Consider the following 19,212-nt stretch of genomic DNA (forward strand, 5'->3'; position numbering starts at 1 on the left):
CCTGCTTTGGCGTGGGTCACTTTAGGGACCTGCCAGCTGGGAATCTCTTGACCTTCTCGTGAGGACTCTGCTGGCTTCACCCAGGGCTGTATGACCTCATTTAACCTTTTCCGTGTATTTTAAATGGCACCCGTGGTGAGGGTGAGGCTTGGACACAGCCTTGCTGCTGGGCCAGGTCGGGTGAAGGCGTCAGATTCCTGGTGCTTCCCACCCTTCCCTCCAAGTCTGGGTCCTCTTTTTTTACCCTTTTTTGTTCCCCTAGCATAGCACTGTGGTTCCTTCCCGGTTTTCCAGTGCATAACTCGGATAAGGAAGGGTTTCCCCCTTGCATTGCAAAGCAGCTTAAGGACCCTCCTTGCAGAGCACAGCAGGAGGAGGCACAGCCTCAGCAAGGTGGATTCTTTGCCCTCACAGGGAAGAGATGTCCTCTCTGCACCATTTCATGGAGATTTCAGCTGGAAATGGGCTGTGAATGGAAGGGATGGTCCGTTTTGGAGGGAGTGTGAGCACTATCTAATGTGAACAATCACTGAACAATAAGGTTATTTGAATGCAGATCTGTGAATCTCACCTCCAGCTGCTGATCCACCCGCTCATTAGTCCTCAGTGTCATAATTGCTTCACAACAGACTGCTTTAGATGTCTATGTCCCTGTGGTAATTGGGGATGGGAAAAGGAAGAGTGCTGTGGAAGGGTCGGACAGGCTCTCCTGTCATCTGCACAACAGGACAGAATGAATCCCAGTGAGGATCAGGGGAGGAGTTGTTTCCCTGGCTGCAGTGTGAGCAGTGGGCTGGAATGGTCTCAGAATGTTTAGTAACATGTCAAGTTTTAGTCTACACAGAGCAAAAGGGTGGTGGAAATGATGTGGACAGTGTTGTGTTCTAGTGTGCATGTCTCCCCCTCTTGCCTAGCTGCTTTTGGGCATGGCAGTGATTATAAATGAACAAAACCGAGTGTTTCCGTGTTGGACGACACCTGGCTCTCAGCAGGAGCCTGTGAGCAGTTGTACCACGGCCGAGGGAGCGGTGAGAGGCAGAGAAGCAGGACCGGGTGATTTGCTCTTGATGGGAAGGTCTTGTGAAACCTCCTGTGTTCACCTGCGTGGTTGCAGCTCTGGCAGTGAAACTCCACCCTGGGAAGGTATTTGCTTTGACAGCTGGACCTGGGCTGCAGGAGCTGCTGGAAGAGGAGCAGGAGGAGTCACATGTGGGTTCTCCCCACCCTCTCTGCTCTTAGCTGCTCCTCCTTTGGAGGTATGTGTGTCTCCTGCAGTTCTGGCTGGTCCTTTCAGGTCCTGTGCTCCTCCCTGGCTGTTACCAGGGGACTGTGGCAGGGGAATGCTTGTCATTCTCCTTCTAACTGGAAATGGAGACATTCCAGGGTGCTGAGGGCTCTTCATTAATCCCTGGAGCTGATGGTTGAGTTTTCTTTTAATAACTTACTTCGCTTAGTGCAGCATTCTGACATCTTGGGTGGTAGGCAGCACATTAGTGACATTCCTCAGAGCCACCAGGGAAGGGGTAGATATAAGGCAAGCTTGGTACTGCTGCCTTCAGCACTGTTCTCCTTGGAAAGGTGAGGGAAATGCCTTTGATGACACTTGGGCTTCAAATTCCACCTACAGCCTGTGCTTGGCAAGTGCTTGTGCCTGCCTGGTGAAATTTGGGAATGCTCTGTTGAGCACAGTGAATACTGCTTGTTAAAATTGCATGTACAACTCCAGGGCTGCAGTGCTCCTGTCTCTAGTGCTGAAGCTGAGGGATTCTGGCTCTGGAAATCCTGCCATGGAGTGGGCACCAGATGGCTTCACTTTTAGCTTGTGCACACTGAGTTTTTTTTTTTTTTTTCAGACAATGCTAGATTCTGCTCATTGTAAGTGCTTCTCTGTGTTCCATCAAATACCCCAAAACAGCAACATCAGGCGAGGCAGGATCAATAGTCCCCAAATTAGCGTTTTCTGCTCTGGTTCTGCTTCAGAAGTGTGGGGTTTTTTTGAGTTGGGGATGGGGGTTTTTTTGCTTGGCTTTTTCACGTGTCCCTTCCCGCCTCTGTGTCCTTCTTGTGCTGCTCTCCAGAGACTCCTGTGCAGTAGGTGGAGCACAGGCCTGTATTGTGTCGCTTTCCTGTGGAGTTGTTGCTCTTGGCCAGCTTTGCTGCCCTTATTTATAGAAGGAGAATCAGAGCGGGGAAAATCTAGCACATCCAGCTGCTGGAATGGGTCTGGTGATTTCGGGGTGCGGACAGTTGTGAATGTCAGGTCAGTGGGCAGGAAGGTGTTTGTGGTCATGAACTTGTGTCCAGCACCAGTTGCTTCCAAATGAAGATAAGAAAATGTAGGGAAGTGGTTTGTGTTCATGGGCAAAGCTGTGACACTGCAAAACTAAATTAATATGTGGCTGAGAGAACTGGGGGGACTCAGCCTGGAGAAAAGGGGGCTCAGGGGGACCTTCCCACTCCCTTCAACTCCCTGACAGGCAGGTGGAGACAGGTGGGGGTCAGGCTCTGCCCCTGGAGAACAAGGAACAGAACAGGAGGAAACGGCATCAAGTTGTGCCAGGGAAGATTCAGGTTGGCCATCAGGAGGAATTTATTCTTTTAAAGAGTTATCAGTCCTTGGCACAGTCTGCCCCATCCCCTGAAGGGTGTCCAAGGAACAAATGGACATAGCACTCAGTGCTCTGGGCTGGTGACAAGGTGGAGGTTGTTCACAGACTGGATTCAACAATCTTGGAGGTCTTTTCCAACCTTAATGGTTCTGGGGTTCTGTAATCTTTGTCTCATCAGGAAGGCCCTTGCCAGTTTCCCTTTGCCCTGTTTATGTTGAGAAGCCCACTTGTGTCTCCCCAAGCTGATGTGAGAGCTCAGTGGAGCCACAGACAGAGTCTCGTTCCCTTTTCTGCATGAACCTGTGCCACCATTCCCAGTGTGGGGTGGGTTGGTGGGAGATGGGAGCTGTTACTTGCAGCACAGAAGTAATTCTTTATTCTTTTCCTTCTTTTCTGTGCAGCTGAAGACGTGGATCACGCCCCAAGTGATGCCAGCATGGGGGTAGATGTTTTGGAGTCAGGTGACACCACACCTCCTACAAAGAGGAAAAGCAAGTTCTCAAGCTTTGGCAAGATTTTCAAACCCTGGAAGTGGAGGAAAAAGAAAAGCAGTGACAAATTCAAGGAGACTTCAGAAGGTAAAGTGACAGGGGCTGGGTGGGTGTCCCTGCCTCCATCCATCTGAGAAGGGCTTGCTGTCACAAGCTGAGTGCTGACGTGTGCAAGAACCAAAATTGGACTTTGGTGATGGGCTGGCACCTGCAATCTCTCCAGAAACACCTTGCCATGGAGCTGTAGTATCAGACAGATTAATTCCTTTGTTTCAAGGAAGTTCCCCAAGCAGCTATGCGGAGGGAGGGTTTGCTCCACAATCAGCAGTGCAGTGTGAAATGCAGGTCTCAACATGCAGTTCCTTCTCTCTCCTCTTAATCCATGCAAAACCAGTGAAATTTGAAGCCCTTTTATTTCCTCTAGAGAACCTCTTTAAAAGAAAAAAAAAACCAAAAAAAACAAACCTTCTTGAACTTCAAGCTTGCCCTGTTTTCTGAGTGCTTTTTTTCAATTTAATATCAGTTTTAGAACGAAAGATTTCTATGCGAAAGCCAAGAGAGGAGCTGGTAAAAAGAGGGGTTCTGTTGGAAGAGCCTGAGCAGGGTGAGTCTGCAAACAAACTTCTGTCTGTGTCTGTGTGGCTGATCTTCCTCTGGCCAAACCTCACCCTTGGGAGACAAATCTAAGGGCTTTCTGCTGAAGTGATTCCTGCCTGCCTTACCCTTTTCAATGCTCTCTCTTCTCTGTTTTCCCACCTGGGAGGAAGGCAGCCTGCTCAGGGAGGAAGATGGTGCTGAGGAAGTGCAGTGCCTGTCTGGAACACCTTCCTGCAGGGAGGGAGGGCTGTGCTGTGGTCGCTTCCCATCCTGTCCTTCTCTGTGCTATCCTGCCAGCCTCTGCTGTCACACTGCCACTCGCCATCTCCTGCTGTTCCAAATGGGAGAGGTTCTGCCCCCAGGGCTCAGGCTGGGAGAACAATCATAAATGGATGAATTCTGAGCTGCTTGGGTAGGGGCATATCTTCCAAGAGATGCTTCACGGTATGGTGTCATAGTCACCACTAGGCTTATTAAAGTTTGCACTGCTGTCTAGGAAGTCTTATCCCCTTTTCTTTCATCTTTGATGTCTCCAAGTTGGGATCATGCTGCCAAAATAAGTTGTCAGATCACCATCCACTCACCTGACTGGGATTTGTGTGATGTGGAAAAGTGGTGAGGAAAGCTGGATCATATTGTTCGTATCTCCCTTGCTAAAAACTTTGGATAACCAGAGGCCATTGCTGTCATAAAAATGTCTGTCTCATCCCTTGAGTTTCAGCCCTGGCTGGGGAGGAAACTCCCTCTTGTTGCTGTTTGTGCCTGCTGCATTTCAGGGAAGGGCAGTGAGGGCTGTCTACCAGCTCCTCAAAGGAACCGAGGCTGCTTCTTGTGGAAAAGAAATCCTGGGAAGCTTCTGAATAATACCAGGATAGGGAAGGGGAGGTAGCACTTTGGAGGGAGAGGAAAGGTGAGGAGGGCAGTGGAATAAATTATCAAAAATCAGAACAGCAGAGTGGGCTAGGGTCTAGCACCTGGAGAGCATGGATGCCACACACTCCAATTCCTTCAGAGATGGCAGATGAATTGAAAAATATTTTTAATCAAATGGATGATGTATTTATTTAAGTTTTCTTGAGTTGAAATTCAGTCCAAATAGGCAATTTCCCCTCAGAGGTGGATGCTGAGCCTTTTTTTGAGAGTAATACTATCAAAAATTTGTCCTGTCAGGGAAATTACTGAGAACGGTGGAGTATTTCCTCATGGGGATTAGGAGTTTCAGGACCCTCAAAAGCATGAGTTGGATTGGATGGGGTTTTTTCCAAAGGAGGTCTTGCTTTAACACTGGGAACCTCCATGCTAGAATTTGTAAAAGCAGAAATATTTAAAGTGAGCTACATAAAATTCTAGAGCTGTGTCATTACATCTTATTGAAACAAAGGTAAAGTGAGGAAATCTGCCTTGCTGATGTTTTGGATTGAGCAGCAATTTTTGTGCCAAACCCAGGGTAGAAATGAGGAAAACAGAGGTGCTTCTGCTAATCTGAAGACTTTATGAAAGTCCATTATTGCACATGCAGTAGCTGACTCGGCTCATGCTGGAATCTGCATTGCAGCAGGGAATTGGTGACTGCTCTGTGATGGAGGGTGGATCCAAAAGCTGCTGGAGATTTATGGCTTGAGTTACAGCTTCCTTGTGCTGCAGCACAGCACTGGGCACACTGATCTGTAACAAAAGAGCAAGGGCAGGACAGGGAGAAGAAAAGCCCTTCATAGCATACAGTGCTGTGTGATTTACTCATTGATAATGAAATCAAGGGCTCTCAGCTCCAGCTGGTTGAGTTGCTGTGCTGTCCTGTGCAGAAGGGGGCTGAAGCTCTTTCAGAAGCCAGAAGGAAGTTGGTGTGGTTCCCTGGTGGTTGAGTCAGCTCAGCCACCTCTCCTCTCCCCTGCCTTTTAAGTGTTTTCTCTTTGCTTCTGTGTCCTCCCGTCCCCTTGCAGATGGTGAAGAGCCAGAGAAGCTGAACCCACCTGCACTGAAGAATGGCCACACTGTCCCCATTGGGGGCCCCGGGGTCTGTAACCTGCCCAGCCAGGAGGAAGAGGCCACAAAGCCACCCAGCCTTAGGAAGCCTGCTCCAGTGGAGGAACCAAAGAAGAGGCAGGGTAAGAAGCCAGACGTGTGCAAAATCAGGGCTTTACATTCTCCTGTAACCACTTCTGAATTCTCATCTGATCCTTCCCACCCTCAGTGGGCCCTCTGGTGCCTTAAACTGAGCTGCCTCCCTTTGCAGGCTCCTCCAGCAGCCACCCTGGGCCTGAACTGGAACCACCTCAGGAGCCACATGTTTCCAGACAACCTCTTCTTCCTCCAAAACGACCTCCCTCCACTTCCCAGGAGGCAAACGAAGTACAGGCAAAGGATCCAATACCTGCCAGCAGTACTGCAAGAACTGCCCCCTTCAGCACAGCCCCCACGGCAGCAAAGACAGTCAATTCCACAGCTGCCCCTTCCCCAGCCCCCAGGACTCTGCTCCCTGCTCCTGCCAGTGCCAACACTACTGCTCCCACCAGTACAACCAGCACAGCTCCTGCCAAACAGCCTCCCGTTCCTCCTCCCAAACCTGTCAACAGAAACAGCAACTCACTAATAGGTAAGTGACCCCATAAACTGGTTTTTGTACCCTGAGATGTTCTGGAGCCACTGCTCCAAGACACTCTTCCCTTCATAAGGGAAGATTATTCGTTGCATCCGAATGTCTGACCATCTTTCCTGAAAACAGTCCAGTTTGGACTCAAATCTGCCAATGTTTAGCCAGGACACACGTGTTCTGGGAACAGTGTAATTACTGGAGTTTTCTGCCATGAGCTATCCCTGTTCCCAACAGCTACCTGCAGGAAGGAATCCCTGCCTGCCTCTTCTCTGTCACCTCTAAGAGACAGTGTCTGAATGTTGATGCTTCACTGGGGGCTGGGATTGGAGAATGGTGGATGAGGCTTTGTGGTTAGTGACAATTCCTTCTTTCAGCTGCTTTTGGAAAAAAAACCCAAACCAAGAAACAAATCCAAAGAATCCACATCCCACCAAACAATGTCTGGCATGGCTGTCACTGCCAGGCCATGTGGTTTCCACTTAGGGCAGGAGCTGGTAGGGATAATTCAGGCTTCCCTGGTTATACTCAGGCACCTCCTCTAAGGTCTGTGGCTGGGCTATTGACATACGAGTCTTGTCCCTATGTCTTGTCCCATATGGATAAATCAGCTCAACTGTAATTTGAACTGAATCTTCCCATTTAGAGAATTAAATGTTTTTTATCTTTGTAATTTTTCTAAGCAGAAGATTTGGTGAGAGTTTCTTAAAGCTCATTTAATCTCTGTTCTCTGTGGGAGTTCTGGGGATCTTAAAGATGCAATTTTGAGAGTTGGTATGGCTTCCATGCAGCAATGGCCTGTTGGCATTTCAGGTAGTTCTTTCACAGACATCTCCTAATCTTTGGACAGGGTTAGCAGAGGTTAGCACAGATCGGGAGGGAGGCTCCTGGGAAGATCAATCTGACAGGTTTGCACTGTTATCACAGAAACTGGAGGTGTTACCCAGGTGTGGTTTGAGAGGCAGTGCTGGATGTGCAAGTTGCCATCTGAAATAGCCTGGGCCACTGCTTTCAGTGTGGACAGATTGCTCTGCTCTGCTTGGGGCTCACCTCGCTCTGGCAGGTTTTGCAAGTGACCTTGGTATGGTATTAACAACCCCCATGTGCCAGACCAGCTTGATTAGCCTGACCATGCTTGAGCACTCCATGAAATACCTTCTTGTTTTCTTTAAGCTGCTTGCACACACTGCAGGTGGCATTTGAAATGCCCCAGCTCTAATTGGAGGAGGTACTTGTGCAACAAAAAATGTGGCTGGAAACAGCAGTGTATCCAAGGTGTTTGGAGCCATCCTGCCTCATCCCAGCAGCACGGGCTGGGCTGGGAGCAGCTGCCAGGGGTGCAGGGGAGGAGGGAACCAGCAGTTCTCTTTGGTTCTCTGGGTATGAACACAGATGTAGAGGAGGCTCCACAGCCCTCTTGTCTGGCACAGTGGAGCTGGAGCTGTGGTGTTGCTGTGTGAGCCTTGTGTTGTCACTGTTGTTGAACAGCAGGAGTGGAATTGGCTTTGTGAGCTCTCCAGGGCTCTTTGGTGCCTGCTCTGACTGCAGGGGTGTCCTTCTGTGCCACTGCCACAGCCTGAGGATTGGGAGGGAGTTACTGTGCAGGTCACCCCTTTGTTTGTCCCCAAGATGCTCATTCCCTGAGCAGTTCTGGTGTCTCAAGCAGCAGCTTCCTTCTGCCACTCCTTGGTCCCTTTTAAATTTTGCTCTCACCCAGAGGTGCCTCAAGCCTGGTCCTGCCAGGCTTGAAGCACTGCTCAGGAGACACTGGAGTCCCTTGGGCAGGAGCTGAGGACACTCTGTTTTGCACAATCTGACCCTTAATCTACAAGGGGAAAGTCTAAAAATGCTAAACATCTCACAAATGTGCCCACCTCTCTCCAGTTATGTGGCCTTATCTTGGGAAACTCTCCCACTTGCAGCACCCTCTCGTGGTGTCTGCACCTCAGATTCCCCCAGCTCTGTTCTGAGGGCATCCAGGTGTCACTGTCACCCGCTCCAGGGTAATGTGTTGCAAGTCTCAGCCGCTTTAGGCAAAGCCTCTACAAGCCCCAGAAGCCATGGATATATGGGTGTTTAAAACTGCAAACTCCTAAAGCAACAGCAGTCTTTACTGCTGCAATTTCCCTAGGAACAGAGGGGGGTTTGAGGATCCTGTGACTGCTCACTGGAGGCATTTTTCATGTCTCTATTTCTTTCTCTCTTCTCCATCAATTGGCAAATATTTAAGACTAAAGGCTTTAGGTATCTTTCAAAGTTTTTCTAGTAGTGGCAGATGAGTTTATATGGGACTTAAGGAGCAGAGATCAGAGGGAGTAGAGCAGAGCCTCATCCTGAGGATTGCTGGCAGTGGGGCATTCTTGGGCTGGGTCTGATGGATGAACACAGAGGGGGATGCACACTGCTGCCTGCAGCTGTGCTGATTTTTGCCTCAGAGCAAAAAATAAAACCTTAAGACTTTTTGAGTCTTCCCGAGAAGTTTTTTAATGTGCAGGGTAGCTGTTAACACAACTGAAGTCTGGGGGGTCCTGGATGTCTTGGATTCCTTTTATGCTGTAAATACAGCCATAAAGTGCCCACATAACTGCATTCCTGGGCAGGCTCCTGTGCTGTCTTTGAAGGGCTGGTGCCATTTCTCTCTCTCTCTGAAGCAGCAGGATGCACAAACCTGTCTCAGCCTGCTTGGTTTTGGCTGTGCTCCCAAGTCTTACCTTTGCTGCTAGAAGGACAAACCAGGGCCTTGTAACCTGGCTACTTCTGGTATGGTACTCCAATAAAAGGTAGCAGAGAACGCTTAGTCCAAGGCTCTGAGTGCATTGCCGTGCTTCTTCCACACTGGTGAAAGTTATCTGGAAAATACACCTTTAAACATTGTGGCTTTTGTGGTTTTTATTTTCAGCTGAACTTTCCCAAGTAATGACCAGTGGTACAGCCTTGTCCAAGCCTTCCCCTCCTCTCCCTCCAAAGAGAGGCCTCCTGCCTAACAACACGTCAGAGGCTGTCGCCTCTAAGCCCCCAAATGACAGGACAGTGACAGGGAGTCGCCCCGCACCGATTCCAGTGCACGTGACCTCAGCTTATCCACCGCCTTCGCCCTCGCCGCCGCTGCCCACCCACGTGCCCCCCGAACCTCCACGCGTGGCCTTGCCCGCCTCCACCCCTGTCCCAGACCCGCCGTGCTCCCTGGACCTGCCCAAGGAGATTCCTCCTCCTGCTCTTCCTGAAGACTTCAGGTCCATGGAGGCGTCGAAGAGGACAGCAGAACAAGGCTTTGGTGAACCCCACGTGCTGCCTCGCCTGCCCCAAATCCCACTGCACATTCGTATCCAGCAGGCTCTGGCCAGCCCTCTGCCTGTCACTCCACCTCCCGAGGGATCCCACAGGGCTCACTCATTGCTCTTTGAGAACGATGGTTTTGGAGAAGACAATGGCACCCTAGGCAGGACAAGATCCCTGCCTGTCACCATTGAGATGCTCAAAGTGTGAGTACTTCATTGTTTGTGTGCCGGCTCTCCCAGCTCCTGCAGTGCTGGGCAGGGCTTAGGTCTCTGCTGAAACCATTTTCCCTGTTGTCCAAATCTGTGTTTCAGGCTCTTAAGAACCAGAGCATCTTCCCCATGAAATTACCCCTGGCTGTGGGATTTTATTGCTCACAAAGGGAAGTGGGTTCCAGACTACAAACACAGGCTGATGCCAGGAATCCAGGCCTGGACCATCTGTAACTGCACCCAGATCAAACAAGGTCCCAGATTCCATCCATCTGTGGCCTTCCTTAGCCTTTTATTTTGCTAAACATAAGTGGGAAAAGAACTGTCTTGTGTTTTAGCAGAGCTGAATCTCCAAGTCACAAAGCAGTGGGGTCAGAGGGCAGTTTGGTTCTGCAGAACCTGCCTCTGTCACTTCCTTGGCCAGAGCTCCCTGTGCTTTGAAGAGAGGGGACGGTGCAGGACCCTGCAGTGGCTCTTGCACCTCTGGTTTCTGGGCTTCCCTGAGGGGAGAGCTAAGGGCGTGTTGATTCTAGGGATATTCTGCAGGCCCTGTGCCAAGTGTTCAGAGGTGTAACACGTGCTTTTTGTTAGTCCAGACGATGAGGAAGAGGAAGATGATGACCAGGAAGAGGAACAGAATTCAGGTCCTCATGTGTATATTGGAGATGTGCCATCTGTCACAGTCATCCCCAAACTGGTACCCCAGGTCCTCCCGGAGGAGCAGGAAGGAGACGAAGGGATGAGCGACTCTGACTCGGAGGGGCCCATCCTGTATAAAGATGATGAGGATGAGGAAGAAGATGAAAGCCATAACAGTAAGGCTTTGACATTGCAGGTGTCATTTTTATTGCTCTGCTGAACTCGTGCCTGGCTGCACTGAGATCTGGATCAAAGCACTGGTTCCCACAGCACCTCAAAGCAGCTGGTTCTTGGTTGCATGATGTAGCACATGTCCTCTGCCTTGCTTTTTCCAAGGCTCTGCAGCCAAACCTGTGCAATCACCTGCTGAGTGCACTCCTTCAGTTCCTGATGGCTCCTGTGACAGCCTGTGCTGTCCCAGCCCCTCAGGTGGGACAGCATTAGGTGACCATGTGGTGTCACACAAAAAATGCTGTCTGCTGCTGCTGTGCAGTGAGTGCAGAGCTTGGGAAGAGCAAGGAGAGAGGACTGCTCTCACTCAGGGAGGGGCACAGGGCTGGGATTGCTGTGGCAGGCTTGGTAGCCTTGAGCTGCATCCTGTTGCTCTCCCTCTCCACAGGCATGCTGGCCAACAAAGTGAAGAGGAAAGATACGCTTGCTATAAAGCTGGGGAACACAACTGCACCACAGGAGGAGAAGAGCATCTTCCCTCGGAAGACCAAGGAGGAGTGGAACGAAATCCGTCACCAGATTGGGACAACACTGATCAGGTACAGATGATGATGATGATGATCAGTGTGTGTGGAGTGGGATTGCACAAAGCCAGTGCCTTGTCCAAGCAGCTTGTGCTGGAATAGGGTGGGTGGTTGGCTATGGCAGCTGGACCAGGGCTGGGAGGTTGTGTTGCTGTTCCTCCTTCGTTGGAAAAGTTGGGAGTTCCTCCTGGAGTTAACAATATCCCCCTGACAGGCCCCTGTTTCCAGAGGTTAAATGGACTGAGAGGGGAAAATCTCAAGGATTACAGACATGTAAAACACAGGTGTGGATGGATGCAGGGTGGGTGCTGGTGGTGGTGAAGCTGGGACTGGTGGCAGTCCAGGCTCTGCTGTCTGAGCTCCTTGCAAAGCTGCTTCTGAGCTGGAGAGCCCGTAGCCCTTCCCAAAGCTGTGCCAGTGGCTGAGCAGCTGTTTGACAAGAGCATAGTGTAAAACAGGGCAGCAGTGATCCTCAGTGGTGAGTGAGGAGTGTGGAGAAGGCTGTCTAGTGCACTGAAACCAGGCAGTTTCATCCTTCATCTGCTATTGATGAGTGACCAGATACAGCATTCTGTACTTCTCACACTTCTCTTCAGGCGACTGAGTCAGAGACCAACTGCAGAAGAACTGGAACAGAGGAACATTCTTCAGCGTGAGTAGCATTTCTCTGGTGGTCCTGAGAAATACCATAAGTTTGCCTTTAACATCTTTATGTATCAGGTGGGGGTGGTTTTAAATTGAAAGAGATTTAGAGTAGATGTTAGGAACAAATTCTGCCCTGTGAGGGTGGTGAGGCCCTTGGCACAGGTTGCCCAGAGAAGCTGTGGCTGCCCCATCCCTGGAAGTGTCCAAGGCCAGGTTGGACAGGGCTTGGAGTGACCTGGGAGAGTGGAAGGTGCCCTGCCCATGGCAAGGGGTGGGACTGGGTCCCTTCCAACCAAACCCATTCTGTGATCATATGATTATGGATGGAATAGCTGTCTCATGCCTGCCATCTCAGAGAAGAGTGTGTGGGTTGGTTCAGACTCTGCTGTTACACAGCAAGGACTGTGAAAGGTATTTTTGTTTGGGCTGGACTTCTGTGTTCCAGACATTACAGCATTGCCTTGCATGATCTCTAAAGCAGCAGTGCATCACAAAGTCAGGACTGTTTTTCTTGGCCATATCTTGTTCTGCAAAAGTTTTAAATAAACATCTTGAGGAAATGGGAATGTCAGTTCAGGAAGTTTCCATTTAAAATATTTATCTGTGCTGTTATTTTCTCTTAAACTAGAATAGCTTTGTGCAGGAGCAGGCTGCACAGTGCCTTGGGTGTATTTTGGCGATATGGCCCTAAATCGTTGAGGTGAATGACTCGCTGGTGCTGTGTAAGGGGCATATTTGCCCCACCAGTTCAGGAGGTGACACAGGGTATTGAGTTGTACTGCGCTCTCTGCCTGTCCTAAGCCTTTAGATCTGTAGATAATCTGATCCAGCTCAATACTGTCCTTTGTTCAAGCCTAGAAAGCACTTTTCAGAGCCTGATGCTTACATGAAAAATGTTTTTTTTCCCCCTTGGCAGCGAAAAATGAAGCTGACCGTCAAGCTGAGAAGCGGGAGATCAAGCGCCGGCTCACCAGAAAGGTACTGCTGGCTCCTGTGGTGACAGCCACCTGGCCAGGCTGCCGGGCACGGGGGCCCTGAGCACGCTGCAGGTGCCGTGCTGTGGGCCATGAGCGGGGCTCTTGTGTAAGTGTCCCCAGTGCCCTCGCACTGCAGTGACTTTGGAACGTGGACTGTCACCCACGGTGAGCCATTGGCACCAGGGCCGTGTGTTTGTCAGTGACAGATCTGAGATCTGAGCTGGCAGTGAGTGTAACAAGTGAGATGAGAACTAAATTTGGCACCTGATACTTTAAAGGTTTGCTGGCCTGGCTGCTTTAACACAGTGCTTCAGCAGCCACCACTTCACACCAGGCTCCCTGAAATCCATTTCTAAAGTAACAGCTGCTTTTAGCTCTTACATCCAAGCTACTGTGATTGTTGCTCATGGCTGGGAAAAGCTTCCCCAAGGCCTGTGGGTGTGAAGTGTGAGTGCTGCCATTGCTGAAGCTGTGTTTAGGGCTGTCATGCAGGGCTCACCCTTGTAGCGGCTGTTCCCACAACCCTCATGTCCTCCTCCATGACAGTGTGGTCCAGGTTCTGCCCTAGCCTGGCTTTGTGATCCCAGTGGGAGTATCCAGTCTGTAAGAGGTTTACCTATTCCCTTGCAGGCAGGATCTGGTAGTGTCTGTGCTTAAGGCACAGTGAGGGAACTAGTTTTAGTTTTGCTTGGGGTGCTTAGTCCTGGATCTGCTTTGTGGACAAGGCTCAGACTAACCTCCTTTGTTTTTCCTGGTGTTCAGCTTAGCCAAAGGCCTACAGTGGCAGAGCTGCAGGCCAGGAAGATCCTGAGGTTTAATGAATATGTGGAAGTAACAGATGCTCAAGACTATGACCGGCGAGCAGATAAGCCATGGACAAAGCTGACTCCAGCTGACAAGGTAACTGAGAGTCTCCTGTCCCCACATGGGAAGAGGAGCCATCCAGGGTGGCCCACACAAATGGGTGTGAGCCAAGGAGATTTGCTCTGTTCCTCTGTTCCTTCACCTCTTCACCGTTCCCTCTGCCACCCCACCTGTGTGCCTTCACTTGCATGTGCTCCCCAGCTCTGCTTCCTGCTGCCTCATGGCAAGGTGGAGCCCAGGTGGGCGCAGTCTGAAAGCCTTGCATGGCTTCTGCCTCACTTTGAGTGATGTAAGAATCATAAAATCATGGAATCGTTAAGGTTGGAAGAGCCCTTGAAGATGATGGAGTCCAACTGTTTACCCAGCACCACCATGTTCACCAGTAAACCATGTCCCCAGGTGCCCCATCTGCACATTTTTGAACAGTTCCTGGGATGGTGGTTCTACTACAGCTCTTTCTATGAAGAAATTTTTCCTTGGATCTCATCTGAACTTCCTCTGCCTCAGCCTGAGGCAGTTTCCCCTTGTTCTGTCACTTGTTACCTGGAGAAGCGACCAACCCCCAACTCTCTTGACCCTCCTGTCAGGGAGTTGTAGAGAGTGAGAAGATCCCCCTGAGACTTCTTTTCTCCAGGCTCAGCCCTCCACCCCGCCCAGCTGCTCTTGGTGCTCCAGACCCTTCCCCAGCCCCATTCTCTTTTCTCGACACAGAAGGATACCAAGTATTGGTCACGGCAGTGCAGTTCCCTGCAGGCTCAAGAAACTGGCAGGGAACTACCTGTCCTTGTCCTCCCAGGCCACCTCTGGGCACTGCCCAGCCCTCATCAGGGAAGGCAGATTAAATTCAGCTTGGCATTAATGGACTGTGAAAACTGGGGTGGCTGCTCCAATCTTTCTCTGAGCCCTTTCCAAAAAAATCTCCCTCTCTGTGCAGGCAGCCATCAGGAAGGAGCTGAATGAGTTTAAGAGCTGTGAAATGGAAGTGCACGAGGAGAGCAAGCAGTTCACGAGGTGAGAATGTGTTAACATAAGAGTTTTCCACCTTTTAGAGCTGTCAGAACTGTGCTGCGAGGACAGTACTCAGTGGCAAAACACTAAAACCTTAGAATTATTTGTGCAGCAGTTGGAGATTGAATGTCCCTTTCTGTCTGAGTCCTGGGGGGTGACTGGAGCAGCAGCAGACACAAATTGGTTTGGTTTTCCTTAAACTGGGGCTTCCATCCTGGAGGCTCAGTGACCATCTGAAACTAGTGTGAAGCTGCAGCTGGAGTGAGCTTTTCTGGGGCTAGAGATGTGCAGCCATAGCCACAAAACAACTTGCTAATGAGTTACCTTGGATGTAATCTGTGTAGTCAGGTCTGGATTGTGGCCCAAGTGATTCCTTTCCTTCCAGCTCTGTGTAGCAAAGTTGAGTGCAGAGCACAGGAAGTGAAATTATTTGATGTTCACAGCTTCCCTGAGGGCTGAGAGTTCTGAGATAATAATTCAATTTACTCTCTTTGGCCATTTGTAGTGCCCAAGTAACCATTTAACCTGAGTTCCAAGGATAACACTCAGATTTTTCACTTGGCTTTCAGATACCATCGACCATAATATTCCAAGGAGGGAGCAAGAAACCCATGAGGGCTGGAAGTCCTCTGCATCCCTCTCCCAGGCAATACAGTGAGGGTGGAACCTCAGCTCTTCCAAGATTTGCCTTCCAAACATATCCAGAAAAGGGCTTTCGGCCAGGGAAGGGGAATCCTGTCTGAATGTAGCATTTCACTGGAACAAACACATCTCTCATGCCATCAGGCTGGAACTGACACTATACCTCGTGTGGCTCAGCAATATGACTCTGCCAGGAGACCGTGCCCAGGGGAACGACCCCTTCCTCCCCAAGCTGTACAGACTTGTCTTGGGGAGTGCAACTCCTCATTTCCTTCTCCTTTCCATCAGGAAGGGAGATTAAAAACAAAGGCAGCTCTGATGTTGGGAAGCTGAGGAGAGCATGTGCTCAGAAGCAAATGTGTGTATATTAGCTGTGTACAGAGAACCCTGGCAGACAACTGACATGGCACTCGCTATGTTTTGGGAGTTTTGCTTTTTTGTCATGTCCTTAATGCCCTGAATCACTACTGACCAACGGTTTGCTGTCCTGGAAGGGAATTGTGTAGATATTAACATATGCTGCATCTTTTTGTTAAGAAAAAAAAAAAAAAAGGAAAAAAGAAAACCACCCCAATATATGTATAAATGCTCTGCACTCTCTCACACTTGCTGTGATCTTAATAACAGATCTTGAGATATTTAGGCTTGTTTAACAAATTACAGAACCAGGAAAAATTACTGTTGCCTTTTTAAAACTTTTTAATTTGGGGAAACTGTGAGAGTAGTCAGTCCTTTTTATTGTGGCTTTCTCTCAAATGTTTTTTGCTCTCCCAAATCAGGGTTGAAGCTTGCCTTTTTCTCATTTTTACAGCTAAACCTACTGGAAACTTGAGCGTTTCACTGTGTGGGTCAAAAGGAGGGGAAGAATAGGTTTAAAAAGTGACCTTAAAATGATGGTATTTCTCTTCTGAGAGAAAAATTCTTCCTCAATGCGGGTTTAAAAAATCTGGTAGGGCCACTGCTGTATTATGCACAAAACTAAACTATCTGTGAGATGCCACTTGTGCGGGGGTTTGGGGTGGGGAGGGGGAGAAGAACTTTGTCTTGTCCACAGACCACATGGCCCAGCATCCGCTGGCGTCTCTTCCCTCACAGCATCCCCTGTACAGCCGCCATTACATTGTATATCAGTCTCTGCAACAACAGATTTTAACTATTAAATAAAGGTATTTTAGAATTTTTTTCTTAAACCCTGCTTGTGTGGTCTGGTCTTTTCCACTGCTCTCAGCAGGAGCCTCACCGGCGGCTCCTGAACGCGTGGAGCGCGAGTCAGCCATGGCGGCGCCTCCCCTGAAGCCGCGGCTTTTCGCTCACTTCCGACTGCGCATGTACCAACCGCCCTTCCAGCCATGGCGCAGGCGCGGCAGGCCCCGCCCTTTCCGCTGCGTGTTGGCCCCGGCCCCTATGCCCATATGCGGTCTGTCCCCGCCCCTCTCGCGGAACGCATGCGCGCATTTCAACCCCGCCTCCCTCCCCTATAAAAATCGCCGCGCGGTTTAGCTCGGCCTCTTTCACCGTGAGGAGCGGCGTGGTGTGCAGGTAGAGTTGGCTTCACTTTTACCCTTTTAGCCGTTGTTACCCTTTCAACCCTTTTTCTTGCTGTGGCGCGTGGTCGTGCTGGCCGCGCAGCGCTGCGGTGTCAGCGGATGCCCGCTCCATCCCCATTTTACCGCTAAACTACGCTGTAAGTGGCACGTGGCTGTGGGTGCTGCGGAGTCAGCCCGCGCCACTTCAGCCGCCCCTCAGAGCCATTTCCTTTTCCTACAGGTTCCACCAAAGCCTGTTTAAGCCTGGTTTGCCCAGTTCGCTCTAGCGTGAGTATCTATAACGTGGCACCGCCGCGTGGTTGGCAGAGCTGGGACGCGCAGGGGCCTGGGGCGGGCAAGGTGGTTATAAATGTTTAAAGCAAAGGTCCAACGTGGATATCCGGAGAAGTCGCTCTCTCTCGGCTCTGTCCGTGTGGCGCATGGGAGCGCAGGCCCTCGGGCCCATGACGTATAGTCCCTTTCCACGACGTTGGAGAGCAAGCCGGGCCCCGAGCCTGCAGCCTGCATATTCCTACTGCTTCTCTGAGCCCTTGGGCTGTGACAGAGGAGACAAACCATGCAGGAAACACTGACACGCGGGGTGGGACGGGTAACACGTGCCGAGCTGGGAGGGAGAGAGATAAAAACACGACCTCCTGAGCAAATCCTTAAAGTACCTTTTTATTTTTTTCATTTCCAGTACCAAAATTGAAAAGGTTGGAGTGAAACACGATTTTTGAAGATAATTGCCTGAAAAATGTAATATGCTGTGTATATCAAAGATGTTTCTAGAATAATGCGTCGGTTTAGTGATAAAATTTCATTCCGGGTGACATGGGTGGTAGTAATGTAAGTCCAGGTTGGAGGCTCCTAGCTTTGACGATTGTGTTCGATTTTGGATAGACAGGGAAAAGAAATGCCTGAGTAATAAGGGGGAAAAAAAAAGTCATGAGTCTTAGCAGACAGAAAAAACCACTGCAGATAAATTTGTGTGCTAAACTTAAAAACTCTACTGATGTATTGTTGGACACGAGAAAAAAGCAGGAAAAAATACATTTCTTTTTCCCAAAATATTGCAGAATCTGCTGGGGCGAAGTGACAAGAAATCCACCTTTAGTGGGAGAGGGTGAGTATTTTAGGAGTTGGCCTAAGCTAGGTGGTTGCTCAGTTCCTGTTAGCACACTATGTGTAATAAAAATGTAGCCACAGAAATCTAAACGCGATGGAAGCAGGGGTGCGTGAATTAAGTGTTTTTTTAAAGCACGTGCTTGGAGCACGAAAAATAACGGATGGCCCTGGTCCCTTGATGGGACATGCACTTGCTGGATTTTGTGGAGCAGAGCCTGGAGTTACACGTTACGGGTGAGCTGCACGGAAAGAAAGGCAGTCCACGGGCTGAGGGGTTGGTCTGGCTGGCAAAGAGCTGCTTTGGGGACGCTTCTAACTAAGGGAGGAGGGTTAAGGGAAGTATAAGGGGTAAGTAAATAATGCGTGTGCTCTCCTGTGAAACACACTAAAGAAGCTTCCAGTCGATTCGACCTTGTGGAGCCAGGATATTACAGGGAAGGTGATACTGAAAATGGGTGGATTATATTACAGGATGTGCGGTGGGAGCCGCAGTTTGTGTGTTTAGGCCCTGAAATACAGCTCTCACTCGTGTTAATGTCCAAGTCTGTACCTATCTACAGTAGACAGCTCAATAAACTGAATTTGGCTATGGCTTGGTGTGTGTTTTTGGTGAGTGATCTGAATATTAAGGGAAACTTTGTGCCCTGGGTGGTGCCTCTCCTGTGTAGGAGTATAATTCTGGTTTGCTGCTGAACCATCTTGAAAAAGTGTGTAGAAATCCTGTGTGGCACTCTTATTTGGGCTGGATTAGGAACAGAGCCTACTTTCAGTCCAGGTTTGGGCACAATACCTTCATATCAAGGGCGAAGTCGAGAAGGATTGATGGGGTCTGTTACCCCGGTGGGGAGAGGGGGGGAAGCAGGGAGGGGGATCCCACGGCTGTCCCTTGCCCTTTTAAAGAGGAGGGCTGTGAAAGGGAGGGTTGAGGGGAGGTGCTGCTGTGGGTTCGATGATACGGGCATCAGCAGTTTCCCAGATGTCCTGTTCTTGGCCATGACGTGGCCCGGGAAACAAGGGAGTGGCTGTGTATCGAGTCCCAGCATGAGCCTGGCATAAATAATGGTGATGTCTCTCCAATATTTTCTGATCTCATGGGCTGTGGGTGACCCCTGGGCAATGGGCTGTAGATAAGCAGATAAAGGCCGCTGTACCAGCCAAGATGTTAATTAGGAACATGATTTTATTAAAAAATAAGAGCTAATAAGGCCAAATGCAGGCCTTCGGACTGGAACAGCAGAGTTAATCACTGGAAT

The 19,212-nt window shown here is 49.8% G+C and overlaps 1 protein-coding gene, 1 long non-coding RNA gene and 1 other non-coding gene across 9 annotated transcripts in view; all 3 read left to right on the top strand.

The window, feature by feature from the left end:
* Positions 1-16,495, top strand: part of PHACTR4 (phosphatase and actin regulator 4) — a 31,657-nt gene extending 15,162 nt beyond the window's left edge. For 5 of the 6 annotated variants that reach the window (XM_036397116.2, XM_036397121.2, XM_036397119.2 and 2 more), the window contains exons 2-13: positions 3,011-3,187; positions 3,624-3,704; positions 5,638-5,802; positions 5,931-6,290; positions 9,187-9,769; positions 10,367-10,590; positions 11,034-11,184; positions 11,766-11,821; positions 12,731-12,792; positions 13,554-13,691; positions 14,590-14,666; positions 15,233-16,495. In XM_036397116.2, coding sequence (XP_036253009.1) covers positions 3,011-3,187; positions 3,624-3,704; positions 5,638-5,802; positions 5,931-6,290; positions 9,187-9,769; positions 10,367-10,590; positions 11,034-11,184; positions 11,766-11,821; positions 12,731-12,792; positions 13,554-13,691; positions 14,590-14,666; positions 15,233-15,248 — 2,090 coding nt within the window. In that variant the 3' untranslated portion in view covers positions 15,249-16,495. Of the gene's footprint in view, positions 1-3,010; positions 3,188-3,623; positions 3,705-5,637; positions 5,803-5,930; positions 6,291-9,186; positions 9,770-10,366; positions 10,591-11,033; positions 11,185-11,765; positions 11,822-12,730; positions 12,793-13,553; positions 13,692-14,589; positions 14,667-15,232 lie in introns of those variants that run through there. The other variant, XM_036397117.1, reaches the window with a different exon arrangement.
* A 318-nt stretch (positions 16,496-16,813) lies between these two features.
* On the top strand, positions 16,814-18,550 carry LOC118695570 (uncharacterized). 2 transcript variants are annotated; one of them, XR_004981547.2, is made up of 3 exons: positions 16,814-16,844; positions 17,073-17,119; positions 17,532-18,550. It is a non-coding gene; the product is annotated as an uncharacterized LOC118695570 (long non-coding RNA). The 2 variants fall into 2 exon arrangements; XR_008508786.1 differs by lacking the exon at positions 16,814-16,844 and having other exon boundaries at positions 16,856-17,119.
* On the top strand, positions 17,219-17,423 carry LOC118695633 (small nucleolar RNA SNORA73 family). Its single transcript, XR_004981551.1, has one exon. It is a non-coding gene; the product is annotated as a small nucleolar RNA SNORA73 family (small nucleolar RNA).
* Positions 18,551-19,212: the final 662 nt, after the last annotated feature.

Source organism: Molothrus ater, chromosome 24, assembly GCF_012460135.2.
Source record: "Molothrus ater isolate BHLD 08-10-18 breed brown headed cowbird chromosome 24, BPBGC_Mater_1.1, whole genome shotgun sequence".
NCBI classification, from domain to species: Eukaryota; Metazoa; Chordata; class Aves; order Passeriformes; family Icteridae; genus Molothrus; species Molothrus ater.